Source organism: Stegodyphus dumicola, chromosome 6 (assembly GCF_044657685.1).
Source record: "Stegodyphus dumicola isolate Sdum_Otavi_A_Nest chromosome 6, ASM4465768v1".
Taxonomy (NCBI): Eukaryota; Metazoa; Arthropoda; class Arachnida; order Araneae; family Eresidae; genus Stegodyphus; species Stegodyphus dumicola.
The window spans coordinates 201,058,090-201,084,238 of NC_140773.1; the positions used below are offsets into that span (position 1 = coordinate 201,058,090).

The following is a 26,149-nucleotide window of genomic DNA, read 5'->3' on the forward strand; positions in this document are numbered from 1 at the left end:
AACATACTGTTTCACTACTCCATACATAATTCATTTCAAGAACAGACACAAACAACATTCCTGTTGTCATGCCCTCAGAGGTGATTAGCTATACTGAAAAGAGAAAACATAACATTGAAAAGTCTGGGCTGGATCAAGTCAGTAACAAGATTATCAAGGAAATAGGTGTGAACATGATTTGCCAAGTTCACCAAAATTATCAACCTTATGACTGAGATCCAACATTACCCGACCAACTGAAAGACTCCCATAATTGCTCCGATTTTGAAGCTTAGAAAGAACCCTGTTGACGCGGCTGCTTATCGTCCGATTAGCTTACTTTCCACACTCAGCAAAACTGGTGAAAAGTTATTCTCTATTGTGTCAACAGCTTCATAGATGACAACAAAATCCTTATTCCTCAACAGCATGGATTCCGAAAGAAACACTTACAGGCGACAGAATTTATTGCACAAGATCTTCGAAATCATGAAACGACTGGAGCACTCTTCTTTGATATATCGAAAGCCTTTGATCGTATGTGGCTGCAGGGGCTTACCTACAAATTAATCACTCTGACTGAGATTACATCATTAACATCATTATTTCCTATCTTTACTGTTAACCAGAGAACAGGGGCTCCATTACCTAGCTGTAGACACTTTGTGGTTCGTTATAATAATACATATTCCACAAGTAGGAAAGTCCTTGTGGACGTCCCGCAAGGTTCGCTCCTTGGCCCCTGTCCTCTATCTACTTTATGCGAACGATATACCACAATTACCTAACACTACATTAGCCATGTATACAGATGAGACTGCTATCCTGGCGCAAAATGCATCTCTGCAGTCCCACAGTCATTATAAAAACATATACATACACTGGAGTCCTGGCTCATTAAATGGAAAATAAAAATCAGTTTTGATAAATCTGAAGCAGTTCTCTTCATTAGGAAAAGAATATCAATGTTAGCATTAATATACAGAACACGATTATCCTGTGGACCAAGCAGGTTAAATTTCTGGGTGTGATTTGGACCAAAGACTGTTATGAATCCCACACATTGCATATTATTAATAAGTTTCGGGTTTCTAAAATCTCACTCCCCCCCCTAAATTTCTTGAAACTTTTTTTTCTCTCTTGACAATAACTTACTCCTGTACAATACTATGCTGCGGCCCATCATCACTTATGTCTGTCCCGTTTGGAGATTTCTTAGTGATACACAATTTAATGGACTACACAGTCCTCAGAATGTCACATAAGACAAATTACTAAAAGCAGATGGTTTATTAGAAATTCTGCTATTCATGACGAACTAAATGTTGAACGCATTAGTGCTTTCATAGCAAGAATAGCTAAAAAAAATTCCAGTAAGATTAGTGATTAGTCTTACTAACAACGAATTTATCCCACTCATGGACTATGATATTACAGATGCTTTTAATATAAAATGCCCTAGTGTAGCATTGCTGCACCTTTAGGTAATACTTTTACTACACATTAAACACTATCCTAATTATACTTGTTTTTGTTTTTTTAATTTCACACATTTTCGGCAAACTCTTTCAAAAGTACTGGGTTCCTTTTTTAACTCTGCCCACATCCAATGCCTTTTCTACTTGTTATTATACTCACTTTCCAGCCTCCCATAAACTTGTTCCACCGTATTTGACTGATTGCCATGCTTTTTTGACTACCGGTTACACCAACTTCTTACTTTTGATTTTTAAGATTTTCCCTGGACGTCTTACGTGTTGCTGAACATTCTGATGTGTTTTTCTGTCCTATTTGTTATTTCTTACCCTAATTGTTTATCGATTCTCACCTGCTCATCGTATGAAATGCTATTTTTGCTCTGTCAATTTCACTCTGGGTGTATATCTTCGTTTGAATGACTTCATGGATTGGGAAATGGCTATTGCTTTGTCCCTCCCTTCCACACCAACATGTCAGCCATACTTCAACGTTTCACTTCCCTACGCAGTTCTACACAGGATAGGGCAACCGCCCAAGCTTCTGACCATGTGACTGAGTTTGCCTAAGTCATTCATTTCATTTCTTTTTCATTCAGTAGCATTCCCACATATAAGCACAATTTATATGTTTCTAATGTTGTTTTTATTTATATTTTAAAGTGGCCTTTCCTGAGATGATAGGATTAATGTCCTTTTCTCCCTTAGCTTCTTAGTCGCTGTAATGACAGCTGAAATGTTTGCTAGAATATTTCTACTTTCTTAATAAACACTGTATTGCAAACCACTGCTCAATGAATTTATGAATAATTGAAATGTATAAGCACTGTATTAAAAGAAAACTATATCGAAATCTGTAAGCACTATATGAGAACAAATATGTAAATGAAACATATTGGCTGGCCACTTAAAATTGCTTCGGGGCCGCCTGCAATTCGCAAGCCGCCAGTTTGAGACCACTGAAATAGACTACTCAAGCCGTCTCAGATATTTAAAGGCGCGAATTTTAGACATCGACTAGAAAGATGCTAAAGTCGGAACACAACTTAGCAGATTTGGAAAGGTTTGGTTTGGTTTATTGAGATTACGGCAAAGCACTCTAGGGCTATCTGCCTAAAGGAAAAGATGCCTTCGTGGAGGACTTTCTAAGAAAAACTGGCTCGTATACACTTAAACATGGGGAAAACGCGCATGCAGCCAGCCCGTTCGAGGGATGCGAACCTCGGACCGAACTACCAATGTTCAGCGACAATACCGCTCGGCCGCTGGTGGGCTGCAGATTTGGAAAGAATAAGTAACAGCAAGATGTGGCTGTCAGAAGCTCTAATATGAACATTCAAACCCTCAGCTTAAATACACACACAAAAAAAAAAAAAAAAAAAAAAAAAAACTAATTTGCATTCTAGCGAGGATTATGTAAAGGAGAAGTTATATAATAAAAGTTTAAATCATAATAATTGGTTAATAAGCATAAAATACCTAATAAATATATTAAGTTTGTGTTATTCCTGTAAAAAGCATTACTTAAAATCTTTTCGTTCTAATCAAGCCTTAATTTATTAATAATCGTTTATGAATATTATATACCATATTTTTTAACCTTAATCTAGTTCATTAAAACAATTAGGCCAAATGCAACAAAATTTCGGACGATACTCCTTTAAAATAGCAAAGATATTTCTTTCCCTATATCCATTTCAATAATAATAATAATAATAACTACAGATAATTATTGAATTTAAAAGCAAAAAGAAATTTTACTCCTCAGTATTTATTTGCATGTATTTTGTAAGTAGAACATTAAAATAGAGCAAAATAAATGTAATTAGGTACATGCTATATTATTTTAAGAATATTTAAAGCTCAAAAAAGCAAACTTTAAAAATGAAGAAAGCAAAAGCACTAAAATTGCATATGCGAATAAAATATAATAAAAAAAATTGCATATGCAAATAAAATATAATAAAAAATTGCATATGATGCGAAAAAACCTTTTATGCGTATTTTATAATATACATACATTCTCAGGCTTCAAATTACATGCTTCTAATTGACTCGACATTGTGAAATGTTTCTTTAATAGATATTTCTTTAAATGATTCTTAATATCTACTTCATTTTTCAAAAAGAGATGATATCTACGTTATCCTAGTCTTTTAATTTCGATTATAAGAATAGGAAAAGTAAAATTTGCATACCGTATTTCCAGTCATGATGGGCACCACGAAACTAGTATTCGGTCGGGCTTTACTTCTTGATATTGTTGATGATAAGTAAGAATACAGTCCGCATGTTACAGAAAGCGGGTTGTAAATGTCCTTTTGCTCTAGACTTTCGAGGCATTCTCTTATTTCCTAATAAATAAATAAATTAATATAAAAAAATTCTAAAATTTCATAATTTTTTTCATAAATGCACAAAAGCATAACTGCAAAAAATGCCGGTAGAAAACTTAACAAGTATAGCTTAAACATATCTTTTGAAGAGTACGTAAGCAACATAAATACTTATGAAATTTTCTTTGAAAAGCTTTCGGTCACAAAAAATTGCTTCTTTGTTTCAGCTTCTAATCCATTTAATCCTTTCCGACCAAATGAGTGCAATCAATAAATACCTTCTTCTTAGTAAAGGAAAAGCAGGTTGATAGGGAGAGGTTTCTCTAATTTGCTTTTCCCAGGAAAACTTTTACGCACTTTCAGTTGTCAGTATCCTAAGTTTTACTAACATTTATTTTATTTTAAAACTGTACTATCACTTCTTATTTTCTACTTCCGGCCGCCAAGCGACAGAGAGAAGGAGTTTTAGGAAGCAAGCCACTTGCCACTGTAGTTTTACGAGTTTTCACTCGGTTGCTGGTTGCCTTTAAGGCCAGGGATTTAGCCCTCTTGATAATTGCAAACGTATTGTAGTTTAAGCAGCTCGGCGTACTACATACGAACCATTTTAAATAAAGGCCAGTCTTAGTGCTAGGCATTTGTATACTAATTCAAAGTTAGCTTTTAGTTAGAGTTTTAGTTAATAGTTTTTATATTCTTACGTTCAGACCACAAGTGGTTGGTCTCTGTATTCCGAAGATCGGAAGATCCTGTAAAAGATTGAAAATAAAGGGTTTCGTATACCCTTCCTGCTTGTGTTGTCTACTTCACACCTTCTTCTTGAACATAGCTTGAGTAAGCTCCCTGTTCCGATTCAGGACCATTCATGTTTGCAAAGCAAATAAAGAGAAACACAAGACGTGACACAGTTGCTAGCATCAGTATAAGTTTTACTTATTGCTAAACATAATATTTCATTAATAATATAATTTTCTGCTTATACAATTATGTGACAAAATACTAAATTGTTAGCAGCATGTCTTCTTTAAAGCTGCGGTATGCTCAGCTGGAATTAAGATTTCACTCGAAAACTGAAAAAGGGCTTCGGTAGAGTGCTGCTGAATTTAAGCACTGCTTAAAATCGTTGAAAACAGAGCATGATAAATTTGTTACATAAAAGAAATGATTTCGAACATCTAGAAGAAAAGTTCAGTGTAGCGCATTCTTATCGCAACTGTAAAATCGATAATACAAATAATTAAAAATTTTTCAACATTTCTGATTAAAAATACTCAGCCTGCACAATGAAATGATAACACTGTTAAAATGGCTTCAGTGAGCAAAATTATATTTTAAAAACTAAAAGAAAAAATAGTCTTTATTCACAGGTTGGAAAATCATTTAAAGATAATTCTTTTGCTTCATTCGCTATACCTATGCATGCCATCAATCAAATATTACCTTCTCTAAAAATTAGTTATTTCATTATAAAATTAATCAATTAATTAATGATTAAAAATAAATAAACGTTTTCTTACCTGTTCTGTACCATTTGGTGTTTCCTTTCCTGGAATTTCGCTGAAAGGAAGTAAAAGTTCATTGACGGCTATGGACTTAATTAGCAAAGCCTCTCTAGCGGGAAAAAAAACAAAAAATCCGGTTGGCAAAGTTTTCTCTGCGGGTGTGGTGTGTGGTGCATGCTTTTTTGCTAATAAAACTGAATCTTGCTCTTGAAGATATCGAATGACAGATGAGAATCTTTTCTGGTTTTGCTCAAGTTCATCCCAATCCAATTTCCAACATCGTGTGGGAGCTAAAATAAATGACGTTTTTATTTGAGATTTAAATCTATTTAAAAATTTTCTAGGATAAGCCTCTATACTACAGTTACCAGTTAATTACACTATAAATAGCAAAGTGCATAACGAAGTAATAATGAATCTATACAGTGTAGATTAATAATTTGTTTTGGGTAGGCTAATTTCTCACACTTCAAGAGATTCAGTCCTAACATTAGAACTGTAAATAGAATGATCTTTCAACTAAAAAAATCAGTAGCAATATAATTGATCCCTTTAACTCAGATGAATAAAAAAATACGTTCTTCTAGAGTTAGACATCAAATTACTAATAAATTAAAATTGCGTCCGAAACATTTATTTTTAATCTACACCAGCAGATTTGTTCGACATCAAATGAACAGAATGATTTAAATACAAACGCGAAACTCTAAGCATACGAAGCTTCTTCTATCTTCTAATTATATATGCACTCTGATAACCAGGAAAGTTATAGTTGTTTTAAAATACCTTCAGTTTTAAGGAAACAGTCATGTTCTATGAGCATTTCTATTATTGTAATTTAATATAATGCTGAACTCAAAAAACATTATGTCTTCTTGTTTATTTTGCGAGCATAAACTGTAGATGAAGTAGAAAAGATAAAGATGAAATAGCGAACTCTCTGATCCTTACTGTAACATGAAGTAGCGAGCTCTCGCTATGTCATGAAAGAAAACACATGACTACAGACGAAGGTTATAACAATCTTTTATTTTACTAAACTGAACAGAACAGGCACTCACTCGGTGCTCACAAATCAACCACCACTTGTGGCTAAGTAACTCGAACACAAAATAGTATGTACCATCACAATGGATTAAATTTTAGATGCACGTCTGTCTGCTATTCAATCTAAACCGCTTAATCGGCTGCATGCAGCAAAGCCGAGCCTAAAATATCAATCTAATCTAGAGTAAATGACTAGCACCAAATATTCAGCTACAGAGCTACTTTCAAACACGCGGCATAAATTCAGAACTAACTCAGCTGCTGCGAATTCTTAAAATCTGCAACTTAAATACTATTTTTGAATTCAGTTAGATTTGCATATACGTCATTTAAATTTGCGTTGTGGTAGGAAATTCAAATCAGAAGGGAAAGGAAAGTTTCTTAAAATAAGAATAATTGGTTAGAACAAAATAAGGGCCTTTACAATCAGACATAGAATCCAAGGATCCAAAAATTATCAAAAAAAGACTACAAAACCAAATATGATTGCGTTCTTTATTATAGGCATCCTCCTCCTTTTGATGCTAATTTTGTAGGATTACTCTATGTAAATTACTAAAAGTTGCTAAAGTTACTAAATGTTATTCTATCCTACTAAGACCGACAAGTTCCCTTTTTGAAATTGCATCAGAGTTCTAAGAAAGTTTAAACAACCTTTCTATAAAAGCTCTAATCTGAACAAATACACGATTTGCGCTTGCGAACTAAATCTTCCTTATTTGCGGGATATGAATTAACAGAAAATTGGATTTAAAATTCAAATTTACTCGAAGTTGGAGAGTTAAGTTTCGACTCAAATTATTAGGTGCGTCATTTAATTCGGTTAGCAAGATAGCTAATGCCGGATAATTACCATAGCACAGCTGGGAGAACGAGTACTTACGTCAAGCGTCGCTGCCAAAAGCTATCTGTATAAAACTTTAAAAATCCAACTTAAATATTCATTTACATCCTAATGAGAACTCCCAAAAAGAGAAGTAATAGTAAGGTTCCAAATTATAAGAACGTAGCTTAATTAATTATAAAGTAATACAGTTTATAATTAGAATCTATACATTCAAAGCATGGCCTTTTTTTCACTTAGTTCATTAGTTCTTATGCATTTAAAAGCAAATTTTTATTCATTTTACTGCATTTCTGCAATAAAATTACAATCATTTTTCCATTAGACCCTAACCAAATTACTTTATAATTAACACGAAAAATCTTTTAATGTGATGAGGTAAAGTAAATTATCAAAATTATTTTTTCAATTAGTGACACACTTGGCAATATAAAAACAAACTTTATAATAAAATGAAATTAGCATTTATAACAAAACGTATTCTCAAATCAAGTCTTTGAGAAAAATATTAAGCCATAGCGTTTGCAAGAGAGAAACCGCAAATCATTACGATTCATGTTTGATTGGAACACTTTTATGTTTTAAGATAACATGAATTTGCTTCAGCCTTCAAGATGTAACGTATCACATACATATAATGTAATATTATACACTTAAATATAGCTACTCTTCGGTCGAGGGCTCCTCTTTAGTATTTTGTTCAAGAATATACATAAGTTCTTCAACAGAACCTAGACCAAAGATGGCAAACTTATGGTACGTGTGCCACTAGGCGGCTTGTGGCAGGTATTTCGGTGTCACGACACAGATACATATTAAACTGACAGAGTTTCAAGAAAATTCTACATACGGGAACAAATTTTTCAAACACGAGGAAACATTTAAAATTAATATTTAAGTTTTTAAAGTTTTATGCAGATAGCTTTTGGCAGCAACGCTTGAAGTAAGTACTTTTTCTCCTAGCTGTGCTAGGGTAGTTATCCGGCATTAGCCATCATCCTAGCCGAATTAAATGGCGCACCTAATAATTTAATGGAGTATACCAGATTCCAAATATGCATCCAAAAGTTAGAAAACTTAATCCTTGAATAATGGGACGATCTCCCATAAAACTTTTAGACCATGAAAAAATTTGTAACAGTACATGAAAAATTTGCAATTTAATTTTGCAGTTGCGCTACTGCTCTTCATACGCTTGAGAGCAGATGTTTTCATCAATGAACGTCTAAAAAATCGACTGTAAGAAAACACATTGGTAGAGATTTAAGTAAATCTTGTGTGTTATTAAAGATAACAAATTCGATACTGCCTTTCAATTCTGACCCAAATGTAAATGACATGGGTAATAAAGTTAAGCAACAAGTGTCGAACTAAATGGGATTAAATACATGTAGTTTTTGAATGTAGTATTTGTATATAATATTAATGTATTTTGAAAAGTAAAAAGTGTATATTAAGGGAAGCGTCTTAAAGAAGACACCATTTTTAAATGAAAAAATAAAGGCAATTAATAATATATTTTGAATTGTATTAATACACCTATGTTTCACACAATAAAAAATTTAAAAAATCTAACGCTGATTACTTTTATTTTATTTTTTCACTTATAATAAAAGTCGCCCGCTTTAGAACACTTATCTTAGTATTAAATTTATATTAGTATTAAACTGAAATAATTTCAAAATATTGTTTATTCAATTTACATTAGATGCAAGTTAATAACTACACTGCAAATATAGTTACAAAATGTAATTTGATAGTTTAAAATCAAAGCAGGGTTTAAAGATCATTTTTTTAAAAGAAACATAACAAGTGGCTCCTGGGCACCTGAAAATAATAAACCGTAATTTAACTGGTACACTAATCGAAAACGTTTAACCATCCCAGACCTAGACCAATAATCTGGGCTTTTCGAGAGTCATTCAATAGCATTCACCTTTCTTCTCTCTCAACAATTGTGCGGCCCACCGGCGGCCGAGCGGTAAAGACGCTGACCACTGGTAGTTCGGTCCGAGGTTCGAATCCCGCGAACGGGCTGGCTGCATGGGCGTTTTCGTGGTTTTCCCCATGTGTAACGTGTATACGAGCCAGTTTCCCTTAGAAAGTTCTCCACGAAGGCATCCGTCCCTTTAGGCAGATAGCCCTCGTGTGCTTTGCCATAAGTAAATAATCCAATCCTCAACAATTGTTTTACAAATTTAGATCTATGAAGGCAGGAAGCAATGATTTCATTGATAAATTCTCTTCAACAGCCGGAATTGCAAAATGCTCCAGTATGTTTCTTTCTATAAATTTCGTTAATTTTAGGTCGAGTGTAAAGTACAATTTACCAGGTTTTACTGATGACTTATAACTAGCTCTAAGTCCATTATTCGTAGTGGATGCTTAGCACAGGGAGTAAACAGTTGTCACAAAACGTTGGTAGTCTTCAAATTTCTGACCCTGTGTTACGTGAATAATTGAAGCATTTAAGACTCTCGTCTGAAAAAAAAAAAAAAAAAAAAACTTTTATACTTTCTTGTATGAAGTAAAGGAAGCACTGTAATAGCGAAAAATTTCGGGTATCATATATCAACGTAAAATCCATTTTGACCGCTTTCTTGAATGCATTTGAACAACGCTTTTGCATGACATCCGTACGTACGGGCAGATTAAAGGATTCTTTTTTACAAAACGGATTGCGAAATGGATTTAAAATGGATTCAGATGAGATTTTGTTTCATGACGTCTGTACGTACGTAAACTCAAAAGCGAGTAACCGTAGAAAGTTGAAATTTTGTATATGGGATTGCTATAATATGTAGTTGTGCCTCTACCCTTTTGCGTTTCAATCGCCTTCCCCCAAACGTATATAAATATGCAAAAATATTGCCGCTCCGTTTCCTGGCTCGATGAGTCCAGTTTTTTTATTCTTATGTGTTGGTAAATTGAGCACTTTTTAAAAGTGATTGAATTGTGCTGTTGTTTGTCAGGTTTTTATGATTTTATTTAATCTGCATGCAATAGTTGTAGACTTATCAACAATTTAAAGGTGGCGCTAAGCGTAACACGGCCGTCATTTGTTTACATTCGAAACTCTTAGTAGAATAGTGAACTAAGTCAGGTGGTGCACCACCTCCAGTGTCTTTTCCCCGGTGTGACCAAAAGTTAACTTCAGTTTTGTGCCCAGAAATTTCGTCTTCATGCCCGTTGGCCGAATTACTTGTTTTTTCATTGAAATTTTAATTGTAAAAACTGTTTTCTCAGTTTTTTTAATTGTATTTGGTGTTTTAAGTTTTTCTGTATTTTACAATTTTTAAATGAAGATTATTTTTACTTTTGCCCTGCCACGAAATGAGAACTGAATAGATTGAATTAAAAAATATATATTTCTAATAAAATTCAAGAAAAATAAAGCTTAAATGAAGTTCAGCAAAACTTGTGTATAATTTAATGGGCTGTATAATGAAGTCGTGTGGTGTCCACATCATCTTTTTTCTATTTCATCTAATTTGAGTATTTTTGTTGCATTTCAAAAATGCTTTTTCTTATTCGGAAAATGGCAAAGGTTTCTTTTCACATTTGTGAAGTGTGCAATTCATTGCATGCCGACTCTATTGCTTATAATTTCGCTATGAAATGCTCTCAGAACTTTATCAAATTTATAACCGGTGTAATCCGATTATTATGCTAAAAATACTTCCTTATACTGATACTGCCTAATAATATAAGGCACAGAAATCTTATTAATGTTTATTACATAAAAGCTTAGTTTTATATTACTTTTTTTTTCCACAGTAACACAATAATAACTTTTAAAGTTTCATTAATTTTCTTCATTTTTACTTCCCTGTACAAAGTAAAAAGGAGGTATTGTAATCGCGAAAACTTTAGGGTATCGTATTTCAACAGATATATCCATATTGACCATTTCCAAACCCATTCGGATATTTTTTTGCGCGATATTTATACCTACGTGCAGAATAAAGGGCTCTTCTTTTCTAAAACCGATTTTAAAATGGATTCGAAAGAGGTTTTTTTTGTGACGTCTGTATGTACGTCTGTATATATCTCGCATAACTCAAAAACTATTAGTTGTAGAACATTGTAATTTTGTAAATGGGACTGCTATAACATCTAGTTTTACATTTCATTCTTTTATTACAATCGGCAGTGTCAAACGTATATACATATATCTACTCCTTTACACTGTCCTTACCTGGCCTTTATTTTCGCAATCGTTGATCGTAATTATATGCTCAGTTACAGAACAGTTTTAAATGACGAAATTGACCCGGATACCTAATTTCAAAATTTTTAATTTGTTATGTCATTTTTAACTTGCCTTGAGAAACTGGTTACTTAAGTTCAAATAATTCTAGGAAATAAGTTTAAATGAAATGAAGCAAGAATAGAGAAGTATTCTGGATGGTAAAAGTAAGCAACGTCATATTTTTTAAAAAGTAATTTTGGACAAATAACGAAATCTAACTTTTATGCGGTCTTAGATTCATATATTTATGCTTGTGAAAGTTTTATACTCGTTATGAAAAAAAAAATTACAAGAATTTTGATTCCCGTCTGACAAAAATTGACTGGGATATTTAATTTCAAAATTTGCAGTTTCTGATGTCATTTTTAATTTGCTTTGAGGATTCGGTTAATAAAGTTAGAATAATTCGAGGAAACATGTTTAAATGAAGTGCAGCAAAAATACAGAAATGTTTTAAATGACGAAAATATTCATGTTTTAACAACGTCTTTTTTAATTATTATTTTTAAGTTTAATTTAATTTAATTTTTTTAATTTCGGGTAGATAACGAAATTTTTTTTTTTTTTTTTTTTAAATGCGGTATCTTTGTTACTATCCTTATTCGGGAAAGTTCTACACTCTTTATGAAAAAATAAAAATATAAGAAATTTGACTGTCATAGGACAAAAATTTGAAAGAAGATTTTTTTTCAAAATTTGTAATTTTTTATGTCATTTTCAACTTGTCTTCAGGGATCCGTTTATTAATTTAGAATAATTCAAGGAAATAAGTTTAAATAAAATACAGCAAAAACTGTGCAGAATTTAAATATTCCGTGCAAGGAAGTCATGTGGTATTAATATCAGATTTTGTTTTAATAGCACCTTTAATTTGAAAAAATACTGAACTAATAGTTAACTAATATTTTGTTATAAAAATGTTGAAACCATATTTTTAATTGCCTTTTGTTTAATACGTATTAATAAAAGAAACAGATGTTAAACACTTGAAAGTTTAAAAATTAATGTTATTCTAATATTTTTGTCTTTGAAATAGCACGATCTAATTGCTTTTACTCGTACTGCAGAAATAATTTTCGAAATATACTTTTCGTAAAATGAAATCTGTATTTTATTTTAAAGTTGTATTAAATTCTGATTTTAACATATTTCATTGACGCAAAAATTTATTTAAAATAAATACGTTTATTTAGTAATAAAAAACTCACGTATAGATTGTCCATTTGAATTAATATTAATATATTAATAAAAATTGTCTTATTTTGCTTGGAAAGAGTTACATATGTAGGATATTATTTAGTTTTTGGAAATAATACCTGTAATCTATTAAAGTATCAGATGCGTCTTGGAGAAAAAAATCTGCAATGCTGAAATATTGTAAGCACTGAAGCGCGTTAATTAAGGAATTTACCACGTGAAATTTGGTAGAAATATAAAGCAATGCCTGAGTTTTGGTTTGGTAGGATATTAACATAGAAAAAAAGGGGGGGCTTAATCTTTTGAAACATTTGGCAATTGATATTCGACAATGCTTCCTGACTTGCTGTATATGCAGGGAATATTTGAATTACCTCTACATGGCATCCACTACTTTATTTAAAAGGAATTTTAGATAAAAATTTCGTCAATGATTATTGATATTTAAGGCCATAAAATAATAATAATAATAATAAACGAAAGAAGATATTAATAACCCGCATCAGGGAATTAATAAAAAGGATACAAAAATATGCTGTTGAAACTTAAAATATTTATATCTGACGCATTATAATATTTATATGTTTTATGAAACTTACTGGTAATATATGGATGACCAAATACTAATGATTCGCACAAGCCTTCTTTGCGAATCAAGGCAACTACTTGCATTATATAAACGGGAACTTTAGGAGGGCACTGGTTCTTGAAAGAAACGCTCGGCTTAACGGTATTCTGAAGGTGATTTGTCTCAGAAAACAAGAAGAATTGACTAGCAGCTGGCAGAGTTTCAGCGTTTAATACACATTCTCGAAGATCACACCGTAAAGTTACTCGATCCAGCATCAGTCGTAGGTGATCAGAATCTGTGCTACAGTCATGCAACCAACATTTGATAATATTTTCCAGTTGGTAAGCATTTGCTTCAATCTGAAAAAGAAACAAATATCGTTCTATAATCGGTAATGCTGAAATTCAAGATCTTTAATTAAAACAGCAAATCGATGGATCTCAAACTGTTAAATAAAAGCTGGATGTAAATAATATAATTATAGTATTTTTTTTTAATTAAAGAATAGTATTTTTTAGTGCACAATGATTATGTATTATTCTTGTTTGCATGTATAAGCACTAATTTTTTAAATTACTTCTCAAGCTTAAAATTTTATAAATTACATTTCAAATGTGAAATGTAATTTGTATTTAATATGGTAAATTTTGCTTTACATTGAATAAACAATAATTAAACAAAAAGGCTTGTAATGCTTTTAAACCGTTTAACTTACAAGCATTTAATATTTAGTCATTGCTTAACATTAATATTTTCTATGTTATTAGATTTATATTATCAAGTAATTTAATAAAATTTATAAATTATATCAAAACAATTGAAAATTCTGAAAAAAAAATTGGGATTTAAAATAAACTTCAGAAAGATTCGACAATGAAGTCTTTAATTCAATGACAGAATTGACACAAGACGGTGTTTTCTCTGTGAGTAAAATATGATATTCTCTATGAGTGAATACAAACTGGCCTTCCTCCACGAAGGCAGTTCTACTATAGGCAGATAACCCTCGTAGGCTTCCCCACAATCCAAATAACTTACCCTGAGCTTTCCTTTCTACTATTGATGTAATCATAGCAGCCAGCTGTACCCTGCTCGTTTCGTAAAAGGGATAGATCCTCTGTGGTGTAATCTGGACAGCATTCTCGAGATGAGACGTCGAAGTAAGCAGTGGAATAAACCATTTCCAAGTAATTATTATTACCTAATCTGCAAGTGTCCAGCTGTTGAGCACATGAATATCCTTTGGAAATGACTGCCAAAATTTGACAGGCACGGAAAACAGTTTTTTTGTTCTACTAAATACAGAGGCAATGTTTCTCTTCAGTTTCTTCATATATAATTCGTCAGCAAGACGGTGCTCAGAAAGTTTTCGAAAGAAGCGACAAAATCAGTTTTTATGTGATGTTAACTTACTAACTGCAAATAAGAGATTTTTGAAGTCATTTCGGAGAAAAATGTGAGGTATCTCTAAAAAGCAATTTGTCTCTGGCCTCACACGCATTTCGGATTTCATAAGCCAGCTGTAAATGAAATTAATATGAGGGAAGTTTCGTGCTTATTAAAAATTTTAAAAATGTAATAAACGGCAAAAGGATTATTAATATAAAAAATAAAAATTTGAATTTCTTAAAATAGGCAGGCAGTTGTTATCTTTATAAAAATTAAAAACTTTTGCTCATAAAATTTCACATATTCACTCGTTTCCGTCGGCATTGCAAACTTTGCCTGGTATCGAAAAACATTTACGATTGCACATTCTACTTTTCAGTGTCTTGTTAGCATATGTGTCGCCATCTAGTGACATCTGACCGATTTAAGTCGCATTCAGGAGAAGAAATAGATGATATTCAAGAAAATAAACAATTAGAATCGTTATTCCAATAATTTAATTAAAATATTCTAGGCCAAGCGTTGTAAATCTGCTCACTGAAATGCAAAAAATAAGAGTATAAGGTAATGTCACAGTTAAATTTACTCATTTTCAATCAAAACGTTTACTACCATTGTCACGTTATAGTTCTTCTAAATGTTTAAGTTACTAATTGTGTACTGTGCTTGCTCTACGATTAGTTGAAGGGTTCAAGCCATGGAAGAGTGACGGTTCATCTCAAGTTCCGTTATTTTCCACGACTGAGTTTAACCTCATAAGCTGAAAAGGATGGAAGTTTCCTCCATGTAGAGTGCAAATGCGAAGGCAGTTCCTCTAATACGATTGTCCACGAAAGCATCCCTCGGGTATACAATTTCGAATACTTAGCATTGTTAATCAGTCATATGACAGAAAAATAAAATAATACTGAAGTTTTTCCACCTTGCGTGGCAAAACCTACAGAATTAATTTTAACGGTTAACGTCTTCATATGAACGGAGATGCATTTTACCTATAATGAAATAAACATAAATCTGAAAAGCATCTAAGTTTATATTGACAATGAAAATATATTTTCATTAGTTTAAGCAAAAAATAGCTTGTGATTTTCTGAAATTTATTGCTAATTCCCCTTACCCGAAATAAAAACTTAAATAAACGGCGCACTTAAACTACAGTATACAGAAGTACTAAATATACCAATAATTATCCCTTTCAAATGCATGGAAAAATATAACAAAAGCATAAAAAGTTGTTTTTTCTTTAAGCAAACAACGGCAGTTAGTAAATTTTTAACTCTTAAATTCTTATAGTTTAGTATGGTAATAAATTGCATTTTAATTTCAGTTAAAAAATTCTATAGCGTGATTTCTTTAAAATTCAAAAACTCGTTCAACCATTTTTCTTCGCCCAGTTTTAAAACATTTGTCTATTTATGAGCCTTTGTTACTTATGTAGTCACGAGCTACTTTAGTAACTAGTTAGAAGGTAACAACTTCATTGAAGTCCACTTAAGCTGAACCTAATTAAAATATGCAGGTTAAAATAGTTAATTTTGATGAAAAGTAACATTTTAAATTTATTTCTTTATTTGATAAGTCATATTTTTAGCTTTACAGAACAAGTTTGCCTTCATTTATGTGTGAATTAGAAGAGAAAATACTGAAGATATACGAAGTAGTTATTTAATATTATACTTCTCATGACCACAGAGACTATAATTGTTCATTTTACCAAAAACTGATATTCACATGAAATACGAAAAGGAATACTACTAAAAAGGTATTCAGTGTTTCCGGAGTTAACAGTTAAATGCAGGCAACGAAGTAACATTTATAAGGTAATCTGCTATGATAGAGCATTCCTCATCATTGGACTAAAAGATAAATTTCACTAAATTTTTCTCTTGAAATTTTTTTAGCTTGTTATATAGTGCACTTTCTTATTTCAGAACCTCTAATTTATGAACTACACATTTTTTCGATTATTGCTTTGGTACTCAAGAGTTAATGTTCTTTAGCATGGCATTTCTAATTACTAACTTTTTGACTTTTTTACGAAATTTTTACGGTGTATATGAATTCGCAAAATTCAGAGTCCGCTATATTTGCTTCCAAAATTTATTATTGAATCAATTGCATCAAAGAGAAAATTCCGGATTTTTCAAGATTCAAACTGCAGAATTAAAATGTCGCAGATAATTTTGAAGTTTTCAAGCTCTAGATTTGCAAAAGCGCAAATTCGCAAAAGATTTTCATTTGGATTATTTAATAGCTGGGCTCTGTGATTGCAGGATTTGAAGCCTTCCAACTCTTTGCCAGAATATTCTTTTTCAACTTTGTGTGCATTTTAGGTCACTGAATTCAACTTTGTGTGCATTTTAAATCACTGGATTCAAACTCACTGCATTTAACTGGGGCATTTTAAGTCACTAAATTACTGCTATTAAAAATTTCAATCATTAAGATGAAGCTCGCATGATGCGCAGTGAAGAAAACAGACTTACTCATACATTTTCTGAGCTATTTTCTATTAGTTTCGCTGGAAATTTATACATTTTAGCTGGAACTATCCAAAGACAAGATCTCCCCATTCCTTCAATTTTATGAGCATAGTTTTAATTTTCTTATCTTTTGTATAGAGTTTCCTGAATTTGGCAATCATCTGCTGATCCAATACAGAGAAGCTGCTTTGGGTATATTTAAGTATACTCAAACTCCAGATATCAGCAAATTTTTCGATTGACCAGGCGCGTTAGCAAGCGCTTGTTCAGTGTCAAGACCTTTCGTTATGAAATATCTTTTAACATAGGTTATAAAGATTTCCTAAATATTAGACGATCCAAACATTTTGGTTCGCGGTCTCCGCAATATAAGGAGCCTTGGTTTAATAACGTTATAATGTTTCTTAAAAGCTTAGGATACCCTGAGTAATATACTAACAGAGAATTCAGCTTCAGATTCCCACTATTGTATAAAAAGGCCACAATAAATCTGTTTTCCGTGGGCTTATACCTAAGCAAACTTTCTTTTGTCTTTTATTACATAAGTTTCGTTGTGCATCTTTTTCGAGCACTACTCAATTTCGTAACGACTGTGGTTCGTAATGTGAGGCTGGTTTCGTTATACTGCACAGTTATGCCGACATACACATTCGTTACGCAGAACGTTCATTACTTGAAGCATTTGTTATGGGAAGTACCCCACCGTATTTCTCATCACTAAATAAATAACAGTTTTTTTTTTTTTTTTTTTTTTTTTTTTATGGGCTCGATGTGTTTTGCGCTGCAAAAATGCCGTTGTTGGATCTAAAAATTTACACTGCAAATTTAAATATAGAATTTTTTTAAAATGCACCTACGTGTACCTACTACTACGTAAATAATAAATTAACCGTTGCAATTTATTCTATTTCAAACAATACCAGTTTGAAATGAACAATTTTAATATTGAAAATCCTTATCTTATAAATAACACTTTAGTATCAGAACTGACCTCCGTAACGTGCAAAAGACTTCTGATTATACTATCCGTTTCATCGTTTTCAAATAAATTTGGCGACTCCTGCCCTTCTGTTGATTTAATTTCACTGCTACCGTGAGATGAATAGTTACTCTGGGACCTCAGAATGACAATCTGCGGATATAAATAAAAAAGAAAAAAATAATTATTATTTCAGTGAGTCTTTCTTTTTTTCCCTGTTATAAGGAAATATTTAATTTTGAAGTTTTTTTTTAATCATTAAATTGGCTTAGAAAACAAACTTATAAAGTTAGCACACTTGAATATATAATAAATCTAATACATATCCTAAGTCGTGCTTTCAAGACATGAAAAACGCAAGTTGAATTTCTCAGTCGGCCTAGTAAAAGGGGAGATAAAGAACTGTATTCTTTTTTTCTTCTCCGCAGTGTACATAATGCATTGGAACATTTCAATGCTGAATGCATCTCCAGGAATATATAATCACAGTTGTATATATGTATATATAATAATAATATTTGTAATATATGTATATATATTACATATATATACGTATATGTTGCATATATTACGTATATGTTGTAATATATATATATATATATAATCAGAGTTTTCCATTAGAGCATTGTATTTCTTTCTTCAGGAATAGTGATAAGAAACGAAGAAATTAAAGGAATTCAAGTTGTTGTATTTTAACTAACTACTTATGTTTATATTCATGAAAGTTAATATTTTTTTTTTTTTTTTTAATTATAAGTAAGGCAAGGTTTTTCGGCTATTGCGAACATACCAAATGTATTTCCATAAAAAAAAGCGGGAAAAAGAAATCCGTTCGCAAAACGAAATTTTAATTGTCAATAGGAACTCTCTATTTCATATGCGTTTCATCTTTTTTGTCAGATAAAAAGTTCAACTCTTTATAAGTGAATGACTGAGCAGAATTTTCTAGGAGCTTAAGTAAATGTTGTGAAGGCGCTTTAATGATCATAATTTGTTCTTCCTTTTATTTAAAAGTAGAATTTTTTGGACACTGTTATTACATAAGAATTTATGCAGAAATATTTATGGTTAGTAATTAAGAATGGCATATATATTGCCATTATTAATTACTAACCATATAATTTCAATCTAATGTCTAAAAAATATAACTCACGTGTACTTTGCGCACATATGCTAATTCTATTGTGAGTAAAGCTTCATGGACCAATGCCGAAATTTTCTGGGATGGCTGAGCTGAAAAAAATACGATCTGCAACTGAGGCCATTCTTCCTTGTTCGTCAAAGCGCCCTAATAATAAAATTAATTTTATTAATATTGAGTAAGAGTTTAATGAATAATAAAATTTCTTTGAAATTTATAAATGGCTAATAAGCAATAAGAATAAATAATAAAGCAAAAAGAAATCATAAATATAAAAAAATATGAGTTTTGCTCTAATAAATTTTCCTTTATTTAGCTTTAATGCTCTATGAGTTCTATCATAAAATATCCAATTAAAAACCCTGAAAAACAAAATCATCTACTGTTTTTGACATGTATGATTAGTAGTCCCTCTGAATTTTAGCCAAATTAAATTTTATATCAGTGCTGACTTTTGTCAGTGTTACTAATTTTATTCGTACAGTAAACGCTTGAAAATGCGGGAGCCATTATGTCATTTACACATTTCGCGAATGCAAAATCCCGTTCCACAAAGTTAACTTTTCTACTGGGAAAAAGGGTTCAGATAAAGAAATATTATGTATAATTCATACAAACTGAAGATTGAACTGAAGATACAAACTGAAGATATTATTGTAATAAAAATAACAATGAAATAAATGGTTATCGAAAGGATTTCTATTATTGCTTAATTAACTAGGTACATAATACTTTTTTTTTTTTTTTTTTTTTTAATAGCTGGGAATCTTTGCTTGGATCAGTGTCTGACGCAGCTGATAACGCTTCCCTGTTCGCTGTAAAGAGCGTAAAGTTTATCAATACCTTTCAGAAAGAGTCATCTCCTTTCTGTCTTCATTTGGGTCAATCTTTATTATAAAATCAGACAGTTCCTCTGTCTATTTTAATAATCGTTTAACTTCTTATAAGTTAAAGGCTCTTTATGTTTTTCACTTCTTTTTATCGCTGTTTTTACCCTCGGCTGGTGTTACAAGATCATCCAAATCTTCATTTATACTCTCACAATTGTCATTCTTGACTAATTCTTTGACTTCTTCCATAACTGAAAATCCTTCGCTCCCAGTTCCTTTTGCAGTTTGCATGATTTCCTTGGCTTCATTTTCAATCGACGGAAATTTTCTAAAATTTTTGACAACTTCTGCTAGCGCTGATGCCAGGAAGCATTCATTGTTCATGAATACATTTGCTCCCATGCGAGTTTAATCATTTCTATGCAGTGTCTTAGTTGCTTCAGATTGTTATTAGTATGTCGCGTGTTCCTTTGTCGACTATTTTATTCCTATAAATATAGCCATAACTGACATTACAGGCTTTGAATATCGTTTCTTAATCATTGACTGATTAAGGAAGTGATGTTCGGTGGAAAGAATAAAATCTGTATGGTAATGAAAATTTCAGTACCCTGATCTGCAGCGTTATCAAAAATAAGGCAAAATTTAAAACTCTTTTTTTTTTTTTTTCCTGTTGTTGTTGTTGTTGTTATAAGTAATGTTTCATTTCTTTAAAGAATACATTTTCCAGTCAGTTATTAAAGAGGGTTATTGAAACGCAGATGGCGCTCTGAGGCGTACAGCGTATAACTGAAATTCTCGGCTTGAACAAATTAATTGGAGACAATTATGATAATACGAATACGTAAAATAGAGTTCTACAAGTCCTCTTAACTGTTCATCAATTTTTGTACCATGAGTTTCTCCTTAATTCTTAAAATCTTACAAACTTATTTGTCTCCGAACGTCTTATACTTACTTATTTTGTGCACTAAACTGCAAAATTATTATGAGTTATCAACCTTATTCTATTATATATACGAAACATGGTTAAAAAATACTGAAGCACTTATCTTTCAAACTATTACAGGAAGTGAACTAAATGCTGATGTGAGGAACCTACCGAGTGTAAGAACGTGATGATCATTCTCTTGAACTTCCGCAATTCTTCTATGGAAATGAGAGCTTATGCTATAAGAAATCAAGCTAAAACTTTCACCAAAACTCAATGGTTTAGGTTAGTCTTTTCATATCTTTATTTTTAAAGAAATAATGATCTGATGAATTTGACTTACACGGACTATTAATGGCTTGTTATTACGTCATTTTAGGTTACCTTGCATGACGCTGACTGTCAAAGAATGAATTGAGATCATGGTGATGAATGCTGGAAGAAGTTCTATGTGAATTTAGCATAGCAAACAATCTTGGTGAAGATCTGTTCATGATGGCTTCAAATCACATTTCTACCTGTAGTTTTTATTGGTTAATTTCTATTCACAAAGCTAGAATTCAACTCTTTTTTAAACGGGATTCAGATAGTTTTGTTAGGAATTTTTCTTGTTCCTGACCACGTGCCTTCGTGGTGAAATTGTAAGCACGTTCCGCTAGCAGTCGGGAGGTCCAGAGTTGGAATCCTGGAGAGGGCATTGTTCGTTGTTCACATTTCGTGCTCCGAAACTGAGGATTCTACAGTTGGGGCCAGAACGCTAGTTCATCTTGATTTGATATGGCAAGCAGGTCCCCTCCTCCCCAGTCAGTGGGAGAAAATACCAGGAAGTTTCTTCGTACTTACTGCCGGTTTTCGAGGTGTAATTAAAATCCCGTCCAGCTAGCAACCAGGAGGAATTCGAAGTTGAATCTTAGCCAAGGGCTTCGTTGATTCTTCATGTTTTTGATGCGATAAAAAAACTAACGTCTGTACAATAGCGTCCGAACTATAAAAAGAGGTGGACGATAATTCGTCTTCACCTAGATTTAGCGATTGAATTCCCGCCTGCTCAGTCGCTCTTTAAATGGGGAATAACGTAACTTATTTTCTTGCTTCCGACTGGACACCTCTCAAGTTGTCCTCCGTTCGGAGCTTTAGTAACACGAAGTATAGATGCCAACTCGTCGCAAGCTAGTAGGGCTGTCATGTGCTAGAACAGATTTATGAGTTATATTGACCTGACGGCATGTATAGCATCGCAACAGGTTAATGTTGAGAACATACTAAGATTTACAGGAGGACATATATCAAAAACTTAATGACCAATTGATAAACAAATAAAGAGAATGAAAATATACATAGCAACAGCATTATGACAATGACATTTGACACAAAAGACAATTTAATTTCTCGGAGAAGTAATCTTATTCCGAACTTAATTTGGATTTCTTTTAATAATGCCATAAATATATCAGCAAAGGATGATTAGAGGTTTTAGAAATTTATTTTAAAATTTCATTTTATCTATTTTTAAGTCGCACTGTAAATAGAAAAAGTCTAGAGAAACCTGGGAATTTCTTTTTAGATTTGCGAATACCTCCTTCAAATATTCTAGTTTGCATCATGTATTTGTGTAGATAAACATATTTTAATACTTACTGCAAGTAAGTACTTGTTCGTACAATATATTTATTTGCATTTATAGGAGAGCTTCAGCATATTCAAAAATGGTTACCCTACCTAACCAAACAAAACCGAGCATCGGATATAAATTTAAAGAACTCTTTATTCTCTTTTATCATACAGTTTACAAAAAATTATGAATGATCTTTATTAATGACAATATTTCATTAGAGTTATGTAAACTAGCCATAAGTTTCGAGGTTTCGAGCTGCGATATTTCCCAGTTTTATTGAGATGCAGATAATAATACTTTATATTGTCTGTCATGAATACTTTTTCTGGTGCGACAAATCAATGGTAGAAGAAAACATTTTTACTCCAAGGACAGAAAATACCTTAATACTATTTTGACATGATAATCGCGGAATGGCACGCTTTATATAAATTAAATTTTTGACACGTTTGATGCTCATAAATGTGGGAAAAAAAGAAAAAGAAAAATACATAATTTTCTTTATCGATTGGTACATTTGTAAGTTTTATAATGTAAGGATATGAGTTTATATCAATTTTAAATGTTAAGCTGAAATACCAACTAAGTCAGATTACATAAATTACTGCTGCAGATTTTCCTTTTTTTTGGGGGGGGGGTGTCCTTCTGTAAAGTCCGGATATTTGAAAAACACGGATAGAAAAGAATCATTGTAAGAGTAGATAAGAATTCAATACAGCAAAATATTTTTGAAAGTATTAAAATAATACAATCGTTATTTCTCAATTTTTATATTTTAAAATATATATATACAAAACACAACATATATGTTGAGTTTTTTGTTGTGTATAAATATATGTTGTGTTATTTGAAATATATATACAAAACACAGCTCAAAATATAAATACACAAACACAACTTATTTATTTAAGAACTAAAATTTACATCTATGTAACTTGCAAGATTCAGTTAGGAAACCTTATTTTCTGATAAGAAATAATAACGTTTTGTTTTCTTTGCATTCTTCTTCTATATAATGCCCAAAGCCAACAAATTCTTGCTAGTTATGCTGAATTATCAAAGCAGCATACCATGGGTGAGAATCGTCAATAAAAATAGTTCAGATAGTTTCATGAATCTCGAATATATCGTCGTTAATTTTGGATCAGCATCCAAAATAGGATCAAAAGTATTATTTTTTAAAAAAATGAAAAAGAAAAAGGAAAAAAATCTTAACTCTGAGGTCAAAAGCACTTTAAATTACTCAATAATAAACAAGAAATATTAACACACTAATTAAAAAATCAGTGATATCCAAGTCAGGAGACACCCAAGCCTAGGAAAATAAAAGCTCACGCTCCACACATATTTTTACTTACTCTGAACTGGAAGGATAGGTTTCACACAGTAGAAAATCATTAAAAGCCTTCATTTTTTAGGCATTTTAAAATGTAATATTTGTTCCCTTTTTTACCATTAAGAAGTAGCTGGAAACAATAAATACAAAACTATTTACAAAAGAAATATTGACATAAATTCTTAACACCTAAAGGGTTTTGAATTCCCTCAATTTTTCTCATTCGTTGAACGCACTTAGCTCATCAGATTTTGCAGGTTAAGCTTTGTTTTCTGAAAGATTAATGATCAACAAAAAAAAAAAAAAAAAAAAAAGAAGAAGAGATTGAAAAATATCTTAATGCTTTTTCCTTTAATTCTTTGGGCTATTTAAAAAAAAATTATTCAGTATTGTTGATTATTTAATTGCTAATTTGCATTACATGTCATATAAATTAACCAGAATAATTTATAAAGAAGAATATCTTTTTCTTCCTCATAATTTGAAAGGAAAATCTTAGAACAAAATCTACTTACCTGAAAATAAATTTCATACTGTTGTATAGCATTCTGCAGACTCTCTGACAATTCTTCCCTGTCAAATGTATTAACACTAGTGAAAATGGTATGCGTACTTTGCATACTTTCTAATGATACCTGGAGTTTCGTGTAATTATTCTTAACTGATTGTAAAGGAAATATGCATTTGATTTTTCCACTTAAAGCGAAGATCCCTAAAACTGAGAATCGGAGGGAACCTTTCAAAGAAATCGATAATGTTGTTAAATTTTGTAACATTTGGCATATTAGATTCACATTGTCCACTGACATCGGAAGACTCAAATCTACAAATAAATAATAAGCGGGTTGACGTTGAAATGTTTCTCGCCATTCTATTCTCTCCATTATTGAAACGAAACTGCAAACGAATTATTTCTGTAGATATAAAGAAATTGGCAACCGATTTTCAGGTAATTATTTTACATATCATCATTTATTTTATTTTAAATTAGTTAATAGAATATTAAAAATCATGGTTTGATAATACACTCCTTCATAAGAGTTTTCTTTGGATAATTTAGGGTAACTATGTATAATTTTAATGAGGAAATATTTTGCCATTTAATAGCTACTTGTGTAAACGGAGAGGGGGTACTATATACTAAAGAAGAAATTTTTAAATTACAATTTTACTGTATGAGACTAAAGGTAAACAGAATAAAATTCTAAACTATATGAATACATTTAAAATTTTGTAATAAAATTCTAAATTAGTGTCTTAAGCTAACGTTAAGCCTCAAGAAATATTTGTTTAAATTTAGTCGGCCAAAAATCTCGTTTAATGATGAGAAATAAAGTTTTGTTTACATAGCAACATCGATGTTTGGATTCAAATTTGACGGTTGCTATGTTAGATGGATTTATTGACACGATGGATTCCCGTGACATGTGTTTCTTGAAAATCAGAAATCCGAAACTGACATTAATAAGTTTTACATAGTATAGTCTTTGCAGTAAGTAGAATGGCGCACATAAATGATGGAGAATACACCAAAACTATTTACAGCATGGTAAAAATAAAAATTTTTAAAAAAATTATAGATTCAGTATTCATTTTCATATTTGTTTGCGTAGCATGTAAGCACTGTTCTTTGATGTGCTATTATTTTTTTAATTTTGATCATTATACTATTTCAGATTAAAGAAGGTTTGTTTAAAGAGGCAATTGCTGTACTCAACCAGCAGTTCCAGGCAAACACAAATGTAAGTATCTATCTTAAAGTCTCAAGAAAGTTATAATAAAAATTTTGTTGCCTTTTTTTTTAATAATTTTATTCTGTAATTAACTCACAGTCAGTCTGTATTTCCTTTACACATATAGTTATTAACTAACTGAAACAGAAGTAACAATTTTTGATATATATATCATGTGTAATTTTATTTATGTACTTTACATAGTCTAGAGCTGCTCTTTCTCTTCTTGGCTACTGCTATTATTTCACACAAGATTTTGTCAATGCTGCGAACTGCTATGAACATCTGACCGTTGTTTGCCCTGAAGTTGATGATTATAAGCTGTACTATGCTCAGTCATTGTATCAAGCATGCTTTTATCAAGAAGCTATGAAAGTCACATGCCAGATTGAAAATCCCGATTATCAAGCAAAGGTTTGTTTTTTAATAAAATAAGTGTGATAAAATCAGATTAAATATTGAAATTCTAGTGTATTTTATATAAAATTTCTGCATTTTCAAATATTTAA

General features: G+C 31.5%; 2 protein-coding genes across 2 annotated transcripts in view; one reads left to right on the plus strand and one right to left on the minus strand.

Annotated features, from left to right (window-relative positions):
- Positions 1-24,527, minus strand: part of LOC118182287 (meiosis 1 arrest protein-like) — a 49,267-nt gene extending 24,740 nt beyond the window's left edge. The window contains exons 1-5 of the mRNA XM_085819716.1: positions 24,423-24,527; positions 19,208-19,342; positions 13,232-13,562; positions 5,308-5,582; positions 3,653-3,808 (exon numbers count right to left, since the gene is read on the minus strand). Of these exons, the coding sequence (XP_085675842.1) occupies positions 3,653-3,808; positions 5,308-5,582; positions 13,232-13,562; positions 19,208-19,342; positions 24,423-24,527 (1,002 nt within the window). The remainder of the gene's footprint in view (positions 1-3,652; positions 3,809-5,307; positions 5,583-13,231; positions 13,563-19,207; positions 19,343-24,422) is intronic.
- Positions 24,528-25,235: 708 nt separating this feature from the next.
- The window catches only part of Ttc30 (tetratricopeptide repeat domain 30), a 66,066-nt gene continuing 65,152 nt past the window's right edge, over positions 25,236-26,149 (plus strand). Inside the window, exons 1-3 of the mRNA XM_035371124.2 lie at positions 25,236-25,456; positions 25,584-25,649; positions 25,845-26,054. Coding sequence (XP_035227015.1) covers positions 25,409-25,456; positions 25,584-25,649; positions 25,845-26,054 — 324 coding nt within the window. The 5' untranslated portion in view covers positions 25,236-25,408. The remainder of the gene's footprint in view (positions 25,457-25,583; positions 25,650-25,844; positions 26,055-26,149) is intronic.